This window comes from Falco punctatus, assembly GCF_963210335.1.
Source record: "Falco punctatus genome assembly, chromosome: 5".
NCBI lineage: Eukaryota > Metazoa > Chordata > Aves > Falconiformes > Falconidae > Falco > Falco punctatus.
The window spans coordinates 57,547,693-57,563,028 of NC_137584.1; the positions used below are offsets into that span (position 1 = coordinate 57,547,693).

At 40.6% G+C, this 15,336-nt stretch overlaps 1 protein-coding gene across 6 annotated transcripts in view; it reads left to right on the forward strand.

Annotated features, from left to right (window-relative positions):
- MTCL3 (MTCL family member 3) overlaps positions 1 to 15,336 on the forward strand; it is a gene marked incomplete at its 3' end in the record, with an annotated part of 33,668 nt that overhangs the window by 15,075 nt on the left and 3,257 nt on the right. For all 6 annotated transcript variants that reach the window (XM_080390405.1, XM_080390404.1, XM_080390400.1 and 3 more), the window contains exon 5: positions 15,224 to 15,295. In XM_080390405.1, the coding sequence (XP_080246531.1) occupies positions 15,224 to 15,295 (72 nt within the window). The remainder of the gene's footprint in view (positions 1 to 15,223; positions 15,296 to 15,336) is intronic.

The following is a 15,336-nucleotide window of genomic DNA, read 5'->3' on the forward strand; positions in this document are numbered from 1 at the left end:
TGCTACAGACTTCAGGGTATGACCTGCTTGAGATCTAAAGAAGAAAGAAGACCCTTTTATATCTCACTACTGAAGTAGGCAATCTTGCTACTGACTTCAGTAAATGCCCTTTAAAGACAATAGCACATTAACAAATGGAGGAAAGTTTGGGAAATCCAGTATTGCTTGGCTTATATTCAGTCATCTCCTAACCATTTGTTGGCAGTGCTGTTGGTAAGTCTGAGAAGTTTACTTATTTTCTAGGAAAAGACAAAGTTTTTAGAACTCTGTAATGGTCCTCAATCATGGAAGACAAGTTTTTATTTTTGCACTTCCCGATTTCGGTATTTCTTTACTCAAATTGACATTCAAGTGTCCATATACATAATTTAGATACAGTGGTACCTGCTCAAATGAAAGAAAAAGTAGCCAGATAACTTAGAAGTGTACAAATGAGCTCCCTGTTTTAGCTGGCTTTTTGATAGCTGTCATGCTACCTGTCACAGTTGTATCCATAGACCGTACATAATCCACACTGGTTCTTTTGTTCTTTTGCTTAAGTTTTTTAAAATAATATATTCTGCTTTTTAAATTCCAACTATAATTTTATTTATGCCCATTTGGTAATTTTTGGCAGGTCTCTGGCATTTTTTGGTAAGACACTGTATGATTTGCTTAGTTTCTTAAAGAAAGATTGCAGGATAGAGAGGACAATTTTGACATCTTTGTATTGCTACAAAAGCATGAATGGGAATATAAAGGTGGGCTGGGATTCTCCAGATTTAGAGGAAATCCAGATGAGTTTGAAAAATTGCTTTCTATCAGCTGGAAGGCTTTATGGAGGCAGAACAGTGACATTTTCTAAGTGCTGAACAAGAGGTGTAGATGCATGTTTTCGTATGGAATCAATATACACCAAATGTCATAATCTTCTTGGAAGTCTCACCAAGGCTTTGACGAATAATAGTAACACATAATTTCTGTCCCTTATACCACTGTGTTCAGTCCACTGCTTAAGTGGACTTGTCCCATCAAAGAAACATCTGGAAAAAACAGCATTTGCAATGTGCTGATACAGGTCAAAGCTGAGCTTGCTTCTGATTGAAAGGAAAGCTTTTTTTCTCTTGTTCATGTGCTCTCTGCTGCCTTCAGGGCTGCCTTTCTCATAGTCTTAAGCTGAGCTCTTCAGCAACCCCACATGAAACAATTTTCTGTGTTTATGTTCTCTGGTGTTGCTAGCAAGTCTACAGTTGAAAAAAACAGACCATGCTGTAGCCTGGTAGATTTATTAGCTATTCTGCACATAGAATTTCCCAATGAGCCTTTCAGGTGCTGGTATTCCTGATGGCTCTTTGGCAGAGCCACACAGCCCTAGGTAGTTTGTCCTGGCTTTAGGAGAGTAAGCAGAAAGTAGCACCATGGAGGTAATCGCTGTCCTGTGTTTTGCTGAACTCAGCTGCCAGTGTGAGGAAGGAAAACCATGTCATGTCATAGCACAGATGGCTGTTCTGGAGCACTCCATGGGCCCTCAGGGAGTCACCTCAGTGCATTTTCCAGTGTAAAGGCAGGTGAAAGAGACTGGCAAGACCTCAAATGGGAACATAGACAACAGAGCCATATGCAACAAAACTATCACAGAAATTGCTATATTTATTATTCAATATATTACTCATTTCTTTTTCGGGATGATGGTTCTGAGAAGCTAAGCTAACATAAAGTACCCAGTACATACAGAATCAGAAAAGCCAAGTGAAGCAAGTATAGATTCTTTATGTGCTGCTATACGTGATTAACAAGTAGTTCCTGAAAGGGAGATGATACTGCTTGATAAACTAGTATACTAATGGAAAACAGTAGGATGCACAAGATATAGTGCGATACTCTGGGCATTTGATTGGGCTGTAAATCTTGGTCCTTTTCTTTCAAAGCTGTTGCTTAAGCCATCTTTCCCTGCTCCAACCCCACCCCCACCCCCCCCAAAAAAAAAAAAAAAAAAAAAAAAGTGTTTGTCTCCAGTGCGCTTAAAAGATTATGCAGTGTGGTAGGTCTATAGGTTGCAGCATTGTGAATTTTTGAATGGTCCATCCCAGTGTGCAGGAAATCAAGTGAAGCTGATCCTAGAGGAGTGTAGAGACACTGTCAGAACATACAGGGATGGGGTTAGAAAAGTGAGTACCCACTCCGAACTGAATCTGGTGAGAGATGTTAAAGGGCAACAAGAAGGGCTTGTACAGGTATATCAGCAGTAAAATGAAGACAAGGGAAAATGTGTGCACACTGGGGAATGGTGCAGGGAACTTCTTTCATAACATTCTCAGAGACAAGCTGATGAAGTCTGGGTTAAATAACTGGACAGCAAGGTAGACTGAAAACCGGCTGATGAACTACCAGTTCAAACAGTTGTGATCAGCAGTGCAAAGTCCATCTGGAGGCTGGTGACTAGTGGTGTACCTGTCAGGGAACAGCAAGGGCCAGCTGCTCTGAAGGACTCGGAGCTGGGAGCCAAGCACAGTAACACAGCCCCACCAGCCAGGGCACATTTCAGCAGTACCTGGGCAAAGTGACCAGAAGGAGCCTGGGGACAGCAGCTGGGATCAACCAAGAGTCCAGATCATCTGACAGGTTTGTGGTGTTGAGGCAGGTCTGAGATTAAGCTGGGAAGTCAATCCACAGGTCTAGTGATCATGAGGCAAGTGATGAGGCAAGTGGAAGGTCAAACCATGCAGTCAGGCCACAGATGAGGGTTAAGATCAAGAGGATCCATGGCCATGCCCAGCTATGACAGCTGGATACAGCTCCAACATATTTCAGGCAGGAACTCAGTGCCCATATCGGAGGTTAGGTTGAGCTGGCTCCATGTGCAGGGCTGTAGGCTTAAACCCCTGGTGAAGCTCATTAGGGTAATGAAGGCCTATTAATACACACAGGCCTCTGATAGGACCCCAGGGGTCAACACTTGGCTGATTGTGTTTAACATCTTGGTTACTGACCTGAACAAGGGAGGTGATCCTTTCCCTCTACTCAACACTGGTGACACCACACCCGGAGTGCTGGGCTCCTCAGTGCAAGACAGACGTGGACATACTGGAGCAAGGGCTGTGAAGATGATTAAGGGATTAGATCATGTGTCAAATGAGGTGGGGCTGAGAGAGCTGGGGCTGTTCAGCCTGGAGACATTGGGAAGCCACCAGGGCTGGCTGCTTCCTGTGGGATGGGGAGTTCTGGGGGATAACACAGCTGGCAGGGCAGGGGTGCTGCCAGCCCAGGCCCAGCCCTGCAGTACCCCAGCAGGATGAGCAGGGCAGACCCAGAGATCATGGCCTGGTTCAAACAAGAGTCCAGATTGTCAGGCAGGTTCATGGTGATGTGGCAGGTCTGAGGTAAAGCTGGGAAGCCAGTCCACAGGTGGATCAACAGAGTCCGTAGCTGGGCACAGGAACAACTGGAGTGAGCTGGAGACCAGTACTCCTCTCACATAGCTCAAGCATGACCTGAAGCCCCCTGGGCTGAGCTGAAATGGGGCTCCTGGGCCCATGGGCAGGGTGTGTGGGGAGGCCCCAGGTGATGCTGGTCAGGGTCACTAAGTAAGGCCTGTGGATGCCTTCAAGGCCCTGGCAGGAGAAGAGCCTGCTCTGTGTGTGTGTGTACGTGTGAATCTTATCAATGTGCATAAATAGGCTAATGCATTAGTCAGGCCAACCAGAGCAGTGAGAAATGTTCCTTAGCTGGCTCCCAAGATGAGAACCAGAAAACCAATCTCCCCAAGTGTGTGTATACTGATACACACAATCTGGGGGAAAAAACAGGAGGAACTGGAGCTCCATGCCCAGTGGGAGAGTTATGATATCATATGAATAACTGAAACATGGTCAGACAAATCACATGACTGTAGGATTGCCATGAATGGCTATTTGTAAAAACAGGCAAGAAAGAGAAGGAGTTGCACTCTATTTTAAGGAGAACTTTGACTGCAGAGATTTCAACTACAGCAAATGTGGAAGCCCTATCAAATGCCTCTTGGGTGAAGTTCAGAGGGGTCATGTCCAAAGGGTATCTTACAGAAGGCATCTGCTACCAATGTCCAAAACAAGACAATGAGGCCAATGAAGCAATACTTGGGTCACTTCAACAAGCATTGGGTCAACAAACAAACCCTAGTTCTTACAGGTAACTTAAACTACCAAGACGTTTGTTGGAAGAACAATACAGTAGCTCACATGAACATGACATGTTCATGTCATCCACCAAGTTCTTGGAATGTGTAGAGAACTGCTGCCTCATACAAATGTTAGATGTGCCAACCAGGAGTGAGGCACTACAGGAATTGCTACTCACAAACAAAGAAAACTTTTGTTGTTATACCTTGGTTAGTGATAGCCTTGGCTGCAGTGATTACAATATTTTGGAGTTTGGGATCCTGCAGAGCATACCAAAGGTTACTACTTTGACAAAGGGTTTAGATTTCAGAAAAGCAAACTTCAGCTCACTCAGAGCTCAGTTGGGGTTCTGTGGGAGGCATCTGTGAAGGATAAAGGAGCTAGCAAGTACTGGGAGGTTTTTCAAGAATGCTTTCCTCAAAGCACAGAAACATTTCGTCCCCTTTAAAGGTAAGGGAAGTAGGTGGAGCAGGAGACCCCCTTGATTTAGCTATGAGCTTCTGAGTCTGCTCAAAGCCAGAAGAGAACATAGCAGAGATGGAAAAGCAGATGAATACCCATGGAGAACTACAAGGGCATTGCCAGGGTGTGCAAAGTTGTAGTTAGAAAAGCAAAAGCTCAGCTTGAATTGAAATTAGCCATAGATGTCAAAAACTACAAGAGTGTTCTTCAGGTATGTAAACAACAAGCAGAAACAGAAGAAAAATATCAGCCTGCTGTTAAACAGGAGGCATCAATTAGTCACCAACAACCATGAAAAGTCCCAGAAGACTGGAAAAAGGCTAATGTCACCCCCATCTACAAAAAGGGGTTAAAGGAGGATCCAGGAAATTGTAGGCCCATTGGTCTTACTTCAGTCCCTGGGAAAGTTTTGGAATGAATCCTCCTGGGGGCTATCATAAGTCAAATGAAGCATGTGATTGGAAAAAAAAAAAGCCAGCATGGATTCACAAAGTTGACTCAGCTCTGAGCAGGGGGCTAGATCTCCAGAGGTCCCTTTAAGGCTCAACTGATCTGTACTTGTTAATAGCAAGTAGAATCTAATTTCTCATTTTGCAGCAGAGCATACAGGGGTTAGACAAGGTCACTTTTGGAAGGGTAAAAATGAAACGGTTTCCAGGTTATTTCTGTTAAACAGGGAGGGTTCAGGGTCTGTCCAAGCTGTTTTTCTTCTCTGGCAAAATACAGTGAGTGAACAGGAGGTCAGAGGTAGGTACCTGCTATCAAGCAGGGTGTTGTGTTCAGTGCAATATAGCTGTACATGTTTGTGTGTCTGTGTGCAAAGTACTAAACCTCCATCAGGCAAATACTCGCATGAAGTAAGGGGAGTAATGTACAAAAAACAAAGCACAACAAAGTATTATACATGATACAGTGGTGGGGATTACTGCCCAACAAATGGCTTCTGTGGCTAGTGTGGACAGGAGTAGAGACTGTACATGATTGTGCAAGGCAGCTGGCTGATTCTTCATTGACTACCAGTGTGCTGGTTGTGCTCTACCTCTGAGCTTCTCTGAAGTATATATGCTACACTGCAGAGAGCAGAATGGCACATTTTGAGCCACCTTCGTCTTTCAGACCCTCTTATTTGCACACATATATAGCCATATTCTATGTCTATACTACTGCATATTACATAGAGATTAATCACTTACCTGGGTGTTCTCCCTGTTATAGGGTGTGCTGGATGCTGGGGTCAGCCCAGCTGCTCTTCTGAATTGTGTGGAATCAATAATGCTAGCTAGGAACAAGAGCACCTGGCTTTTGATGTTTTTTCCACTACAAGCTGGAGATTTATTTTTCAATTACTGCAGTGTTCATATTATCAAGAAATGTTCCCCACCCCTGGCATTTTAGCAGATTCAGGTTTTGATAACACTCCATAGTTAAGAGTTCCAAGCACGGCATTTCATATATTGAAGTAAAGGGCAGTGGATTAACCTTTAAATGTGCATGTGCGCTTTTCTGAAGTGCTTGTTTCTGCTGAGATGTTTTGACATACTATGTAATTTTTTCTCCCCATTGCTTGTATTAACAACAGCATATATCAAGATGTGTAGAATGAGACCTGTTCTGCTTTGTCTGATCCTAGTTGTATGATTGGGTTAATTGACTTTGGCTATCTCAGCAATGAATCCAGGTTAGGATAATAAGTAAGTTCTTTGCTTAGGTCACAGATGAGTACTTAGAAGGTATTTGGTATTTGCCATGCATCTGTTTCCATCAGCGTTGCTTGTCATGAGAGGCTTCTACATCCCTGTAAAGCATGACTGAAGATGACATCCAACTGGCCTAATTACATAGAGTGTTTTATATTACAGTCTTGGCTGAACCATTTTAATTTTTACAGATGCTAGCAGTTTAGATTTTTGATTAAATGATTAATTAGAAGCACCAGTAACAGTGCCCCAGAAAGAGTTTTGAACTGAAACATTGCCTTGACAGTACATATAGATACACTCAAAGGTTCGTTTTTCTTGTGGTGTGCTTCTAGTATTGTTGCAGAGTTCCTGTATGTTGGCCAGGTTTCATGCATTCAGAAATTATGAGGCCAGAACAAAACAATCAACCAGTCTGGCCTCCTGAATAACATGGGCTGTAAACCACCCCTAGCTATTTTATTTAACTTATGTCTACTTTTCAGAAAAGAGTGCTGGTTTGTGTTAAAAATCGACAGCTAAGAACAGTCTACCCCAACTTTTCCTGAACTGCCCTAGGAACAGTTAAAAATTTGCACCTCTCTTCTCATCTGAATTTCCTGAAAACTAGTTATCAGCCAGGAAATGTATGTTATTACCATGCTACATTCAAGAGTCCATCATTAATACTGTCATGGTGTGTTGTTTTTTTGTTGTTTTTTTTTTTTTTAATATCTGCATGCTTAGGGTTGATATCATTTAGCTATCTAAAACTTAAGCATTTAACCTAAGTTAGAAATTTGACCTCCCTCAAATGAGAAAGATGGGCACTACTTGGAATTGTTTCATTCCACTTGTCTGGGGGTGGTTTGACTCCATGCAGAGGCACATCCCTTTCTAGGTATTGCACAGTGAACCTCAGTTTTGACGTCTGCATCCTAGGAATAAATTAAGCTTTTTGGTCACAAAATTACACATGGACAGACATTATTCTCTATGATCCTGTAGTCTTTTTTTAGAGATGTGGCTTTTAAAGACATTTTTCTCTATTCTGTAGGCTGTTTTCCTGTTGTCTTAGCATAGCTTTTACTCCTTGTTTTTTACATGTGTATCTTCATATTTAGTCATATCAAAACAGATATTATTTGATTGCACCAAGGTTTGTAGCAACGGCTATCCTTTTCAGTGTTTAACATTTCTCCTACCTTTACTCTGTCTGCAATCTTTATCCAATATTATTTTATGTTTTTTCCAGGCAGCAGCAGCAAGATATGTCAATTGGTGTAGGACCAAGAACTGATGCATGCATAGCCCCATTAGGACTGATGTAGCATTAATTTGCAGGTGATTTGCTGGTTCAGTGACATTTATGATAAATGCTGAAGAGTGGGATGTTTGTTCATAATAGCTGGTTAAAAATGCATTCCAGTAATCAAGTATTTATAATGAGCTGAAGACCGTAGACTTCGTTTCAGAATGAGATTTTCACATTTCTAGCAAAGGGAACCTTTAAATAACAGTCTTAAGTCAATCTCTGCATGAAGGTTTTAAATCAGCCTGAGAGCTGCAGCCCCTTCCCTTGCTGGGAATAAGCATTTCCCTTAAGAACCTGAGCAAGTTTCATTTAGAGGGAAGAGTCATCATTTCGGAGGATAAGGAAGAGGGATCAGTCATAGGTCTTCTGAGCTTTTTGTAGTCAGTGAAGCTGCTGGACTCTTTGTTCCTGTTAGCGCTGCAATATTCTGCTTCCCTTCATCTCCATCTTTGCATAGTTGAAGTACCAGGAAAAGCACTGGCTGCAGGCTCATGGGAGAGCAGGCTGGTGCCAGAGTGAGAAAGGTAAATGTCCAAACTGCTAGAATGTCTTCCTTCCATTTTAGCTTCTAACTTCCGTGGTTTATTTTTCCAGAGCACCTTCTTCACATAAGCTGTTCAATAAAGTTTAGATTAAAACTTCGATTTAATTTGGGGCAGGATCACACTGGCATAACTTCAGAGCACTGCAGATTCTGGTCCTCTGTTTTCAATAACCTAAGTTCCCAAACACCTTTGAAACTTCCCCATATGTTATATTACAGAAAATATTTTCCAGCCAATTTACAAACAGCTAGCTTTACAATAGAACCTTCCCAAGTCAACACAGACAAAAGAAGAGATGAAAAGTAACAGGCGACCATTCCTTGTAGTCAGAGGACAAAGTGGTGATTGCTGACATGTGAGATGGATTTCTTTCTCCTATTAACTGTAAACCTGCTCACTGCTCAGGCTTCTAGACCAAGGCAGATTTCAGATCTTTTCCTACATTAATTCATCTTAAATTTTTGCATCCTCTCAAATGAACTCTAAAATCTGATGTTTTGGTGAGATGTCCCTGTGACTGGAGCTGTTGTCAGAGGTGCAGTCTCATAGGGCGAGCTGCAAAGCTCCTTTCTCTGCTGTGTGCCTACAAACCGACACAGATGTGCATGTTCTTGATGCCATCCTACCTGTGAAGCCAGGTGAGGGACTCTTAAGAGGTGTCTGTGCCTTTAATACAACTGTTCACGATGAAATGAGCTTGAACATAAATGTACATGTGTGATCAGCCCACAACTTTGCAGAACTGGCTTTGAATAAATTTCCGTTGAGCAGTGTAGAGGTGCACTCTAAGATATGAATCATTCTTATGTTCCTTCTTACTACTTTCTATTTTCAGGCTAACCTTTGTTGTTGGGATATGGGTACTATGCTTTGGTTTATATAAAGGCATTTTTGTAACCAAGACAATGAACCTTATCTGGTTGCTTGCACTTCTCTGTTCTCAAGAAAATTTATTTGGAATCTCTTCTAAGAGGAATGAAAATCTCTACATGTGATAATAGGTGTGAGAAAAAACTTTTATATTTGGCAAAATCTGCTATGTATTTAGTTCACAATTGCTATATCCATGTCTGTGTCTGTGATTATTGCTGTTGTTATGTGGTGGTGTTTTGAACTATGTTGACATACTGTCTGTCATACTGATGGTCCCAGATAAAGGCTTGGACAGTGTGTTATACTAGGCTTTGTGCACACCCTGACAAAAAGACTGTCTTCTCCCAAAAAAGACAAATAGCTGAGCTGACAAATAAACAGCAACTTAGGATGCCCTAGGAAATTGGTTTAACTAATGTTAGTATGCAACAAAACACCTTATTCCTGCATTTTCACTCCAAAATGTTCATGGTGTTCTGAGATTTGCTTTTGCATTTCAGGATTAGGGAGCTGAGTGTAAGCTGACTGTGATTTTTGCATCTGTAAACCTAGCTGGATAGTGCTGGGGAGCTAAGCATGTCTAGCTCTTCTGTCTTTTGAAAGGTTCAAATGGCAGGAAACTCATCCTCTTTAAAGAAGTTGCTTCCACTGTTTTATGATGTCTTGGTGGATGAAGGAGTGTATAATCACAGAAAGCAAAGTATCCAGATTTGGCCAGCTATTCAACCAGGCCATATGGAGAACTTTGAAAAGGCAGCTTTCATCTTCTACTGCTCAGGACTTTTTTCAAATAAGAAAAAAATGGAAGCAAATGTAAAGGAAGCATAAATGTGCTGCTTCATTTTATGCATTGCAAAGAATGCTTTTACCTGATTATATCACATAGTTATTATTTGCTCTAGCAATGTGGTTTTGGTTCAAAATGTAAAAGGTTTCTATAGGTAAAGTACAAATATTGTGCATCTTTTTCTCTCCTTTTATTTTTTTCCCTCCTTTAATTGGCAAATGGATAATGGTAAAGAATCTGAAAATGGTAACTGAAGTAACTCCTAAATAAATGCAAACGAAATAATACAAATATTGGAGGGTAGCTCCTCTTTTCTGTTCTACAATATGAAGACATTCAAAAGACTCCATAAGAACTATTTTTCTCTCCATGGTGAAGTAGTAAAGATTGCTTTAATTCTGTATCATTCCTCAGTAGTTATTTTCAAATATGCCAGTTTTAATATGAAGAAAGCATTGCTAGAGCTGGTAGGGATATGCTTGGTGTTTGCTTCATGCATAGGGGTGCTGTGCTTCTTTGTGTTTCACTTATCCCCTGCTTTTTGTTTTCTGCTTTAATTTTGCAAGAAATCAGAACAATGAAATACTGAGGACTCCTCCCACCCCACAGGAGTAAAGGGAGTAAAGTGTATCACTCTATATACTTGTGCCAGTGACAGACAATGACAGTGTCTTGAGTTGGTTACTGGCAAATTGCACTGACTGAGCTGCATAATAAGAGAGATATTTTTAAGAAGTGTTTTTTTTAGAAGAATATGCATTTTCAATTTGCCAGCATGGATAGTGTCCATTGAGTTTTTACTACATAGTTTAATACATTGAATTTGAGTTGGTGGCAGTAAACAAAAAAAAATCTGTGTTGTGTCTGTTTTGATCCAGCTCCATGAGCTGCCAACTGTATTGACTGAAGGGAAAAAATGCAAAGAGTCTTAGGGCAAAATTCCATATCCCTTGTCATAGTCACTCTGTGCCAGACAGAGACAAGTTTATGCAACCCCAGAGTTGTTCAATATATAGCGATTTTTCAAGACTATAAAGATGGTGTTAGGTTTGCTCTGATTTTTTAAAGCTCTGCAGACCTGTCACAGTAGTTGGGAGGCAGCTAACAGTAACTACAGCACAGTTGTGTGCAGGTGAGAAGATTCAGTTACAGCTGTGGAGATTAAAGAAGCTGCACACCCTTTGCCTTAGCCTACTGTGTGAGGAGGGATAAGGGCTCTTATGGGGGCTCTGGTGCAGCCACGAATCAATCCCTTTACATGTCAGGAATTCCTCTTGTGGTTGTCTACATTGATTTTTAAATCATATAACCCCAGCTCAGGCTTGAAATAATCAAACCTAAGTGTCTTGAAAAAATCTTGGTAAGTTTTGCTTAGGGCTTCTTTATTAATTGCTGAGAGATTTTGTAGCTTTGGATCAGGTAGGGAGAATTTGAGTTCAGTGAGTAAGAAAGCTGTAAAATGGAGTGTGATGCTATTATTTCTGTATTGTGCTACTCTCAGAGTAGATTTCAGGTCTTTTTACACTTGAGAAGCACTGAGCATCCCAGGTGATGTTAGGACTATACATTTGGTTTGCAGTTTAGGGCTGGCAAGAGAAGGATTATACCATCTGGTCTTAAGAAGTGCTTAGCATCTCCAGCAAGACATTGGATAAACTCCAGTGAAAGTCACTGGAGAATGATGCTGCTTAGCATCTCTACAGAATTGCCCGTTGCATGTGATCTAGTGTGCATATAATATGAATGTTATCTGTTGTCTTATCTAGACTTCTCAGCATTGCCAGAACACACATGCCGCCCCACGTGTGCTGGCTACAGTGAATGCTAGAATAGTGAGGTCAAACCCAGTTTTACCTCCTAGACTTTCAGAGGTAAGCAGAGATTACACAACATAATGATACATGCCCCAGTTGCTGGTCTTATTATTCCCAGTGCTGTTGAAATATTTCATTAGTACTTGAGCAGTTTAACAAACTCCCCATTGTAGAAACAGTGTCATGTGCATTTTTTTGCTTATTCTTTCTTCTGCAGATGGGCAACTTGGTTCAAGGTTATTAAAACTGTAACACTGTCTGGTAAGCACTGCTGATCAGATAATGCAAAAGCAGTCTTACGTTTCTTACTTTACATTTGTCTTTTTTTAACTCATAATCATTAAACTAAGTGAACTGGTTATGAGTTTTAAGATTGTATGGAAGAAAAATTATCTGAGCCCCCAAATTATCCTTCAGAACAAACTCTCAAAACCAATTCTAGAATTTGAGGGATTTTTCTGCTACAGTTGTGAAAACAGCAGAGGTGACTCTTAGTGGCACTATAGTATGCTTTACGGTACCTTGTGACATGGGGAAAGGATCAGCAAGCCGTCAATTATACTAAAACATCATCTAACACAAAAATTTTTGAACAAACAAGTTTTATATATGAAGGTGGCTGAATAACTCACTCTGTCTAACATTTGTTAGACTGTCAAAACAAGCAACATGCAGATAGTTTTAATAGCGTCCAATCACAGAGATCATATGAAGATCCACTTGCAGGAGTCTGGGTTGCTATTTGTGTTTTTGCCATATGATTTTTTTTTTCCTTTTTGCATTTTGCTTTGATGAATTTATTTTCATTAGCAGCAATAAATTATTCGATGATGAAAATTGGATTGGAAGAGTGGACTAGTACAAGGCTTGAGAGAAATGATAGAAAGAGTAGCCACTGTAAATTGTGAAATGTACCTCTGGAAAAAACTCAAAAATTTATTATTTATAGGCAGATATATTGCTTGATATGTGGCATTCTTTGTTCAGTGTAAGTATTGCCTCGGTGCCCTAACGTGTTGTTATGGGACACTGTGATTTTGCAGATGTCATCTGTTAGCCAAGATGAGCAAGTGAGATCTTAACCTCTAGTGATCAGAAATCATCTCATGGTGTTTTTCACAAGAAAAGAGATCATACCAATTCCAGCTGGGCCTAATCCACTTACCCAAATCATCCTGCGAATTGAATTATGCATGTTCTTCATTGCTTTCTGCTATAAAATTTTGTTGCTAAACACCATCATTTCATTGTTGAGTAATACAAGCTCCATGAATGGTTTGTTGTAATTTGTATAGAGCAGAACAGAAAGTAGTGCCTAGTCATTGCATAGCCACAACTATTGTTGTAATTAAAATGTTGCTATGCTGACTACCAAAAGGTTCACAGAAAGTAGAAAGGAAAAAATGAGATGTTTTGCTTTATGTCAAACTTAGAAAAATACTTGTGTTCTGGGAGAGTTTTTCATATGTCTTGTATCTTATTCCAAGTTTTAGGGTAAACAGGAAGTTGCAGCTCAACGTTTCAGAACCTCATTATATCTGAAGAGATGCTGAGCTTGGCGGGGTGAATAGAAGGCATTTAGATAGTCAAGCAGAAATACAGATTAACTGTCCCTTAGTTATTTTATCTGTGGGTGGTATTGGCAGAATACTGGAGCAAAGAGAAGGTTGCAGTGCTAACTGATTTGAAAAGGTTTTTTTCAGAGTGATAATACATAGTGGTATAATTAATGGTAATACAGAGGAGGAAGCTGCTCCTCTGAAAGTTTAATGCTTTATAAATTTGCCAATTCAAAAAGAAAAACAACAAATAAACCTCCACATGCATATACTATTTCTGCAATAGGATAACTGATGGGTGACCCTGGAGAAGAATAATATTGTTTGTTTATAGAATGGATCCTGAAGTTGTTGTCTTTATAGTTGAATTAACTTACTTTTTCCCTTTAAATATTTTTTGTGTCTTTTCTGGATTCTTTTATAAGCCTGTGATTCACAGCTATCTAGTTATCACAGCTAATCATCTTTGATTTGTTTTATTGTTTTGTCTACTGAGAGCATTCAATGTTTCTGCAAGAGACATAAAAAATTTCATTTTGGCTCTTGGTGGACCCATCTGTGAATTTTAATTCTGATTCTGAACCTGAATCATTTTTCTTTATTCTTGCATAACTCTATAGTAGATTTGAGCAAAAAGCCACCTGAGAAATCATCTCTTGTGTTTCCTCAGATTCATATGTGAGTCATTTCTATGGTGTTAACTTTTCCTTTGGAATGAGCAGTCCAGGAGCATAGTATTTGTTATGGGGGTGATCTGCACAAGAGACCAATTGGTACCAGCAGGCGAATAGTGCACAGGATTATTGTGTACAGCATACTCACCCACTGTACTCTGGTCCCTGAGGATAATCAACATATTTTAACTCCCACTGTATGGAACTGGATGGCTTTTAGATGCAGTGGATAATCCCCTGGCTGGTGCAGGGAGATGCATGTTTCTCAGTGGCACAAAAGATCCTTCTACCAGAGAATAATCTCAGACGGAGATGGTGTTGCTTCTACCACTACATTTTACCTGGGGAACACGAAAACTGGGAACAGCTGCAAGTGGGATGTTATGCATTAATGTATTCTCTCACTCACTTTCCTCTCTCCTGCTGTTTTCTTGATGATCTGTGTTGAGTGTTGACAGTGGGATAGTTGCAGTTGTTCTCCACGGCTACCGCTTGCCCACAAATAAACTTTGTACTGTTAGTAATTATGAGATTTTTCCTGCTTATGGTAATAGGCTTCAGTCCCAGTGCATCCTGCTCTAAAAGCAGGAGTTTCTTTTCTGCTTGCTTGGGCTATGTAGCAGAGGAGAAGAAACCAAAGAAGCTTGCTTATATGGTGGTTCATACATGTGTTTGTGTGGTGCTGTTCTTAAGCTAATATGCTTTGTTTCTCACTAGGAGGACTTTGTAGTCCAAGCAGTTTTAAATTCTATTTACTTGAATATGTTCTGAAAACAGAAGAAACCTAGCGACCAGATCTATGTTTGAGTTTGTCTGTTCAGAGTTTATCTACAGCGTGTACCTGCAGAGGTGTGACCACAATACACAGTGAGCTTGAAGCCTGTGGGTGGGACACAGAGAAAGGTGTGCTTGTAGATGTACGCTCACGTCAGCTGATGGGATCTCAGTGACACTGCTTCATGTAGCTTGCCTACCATGAAGGCTAAAGCTACGTGTCTGGCTAGATGCATCTTTAAGTGCCTTGCCTCATTAGGGTTAATATCAAATGAGCAAGCTGCTTGCCTCAGCTTTCCTATCTGTAAGTTGCTGCTTGGGATACCTGCTTTCTTACCTCTCGTATCATGTGTTAAACGTTCAGTATGCACTAGTCTCAAAATGTGTCGAATAAAAAAGGTAACAGACTGGTTAAATGAATACTTGTATAGCATTGCTGTGTCACTTTTGGGCAGCTGTGTCTCCCCTCTGTATTTGGTTTCTCAAGGATTACAAGAAATTAATTGCCTTTATATTTGCATTTGACTTGCTGTGTCTTAAAATGAATGAAATATGACTTATATACCTCTTCAGTGAAATATTCAGTGCATCTCATCTTGTTGCTGCAGCAATCACTGAAAAGAAGAGGGAGCAAAGACCTGCCAAAATCAGAAAAAAAGTCACAGCAGACACCAACAGAGGTATGTTGCAGTGACTGTAGCTTGCATTCTCATGTGGAGGC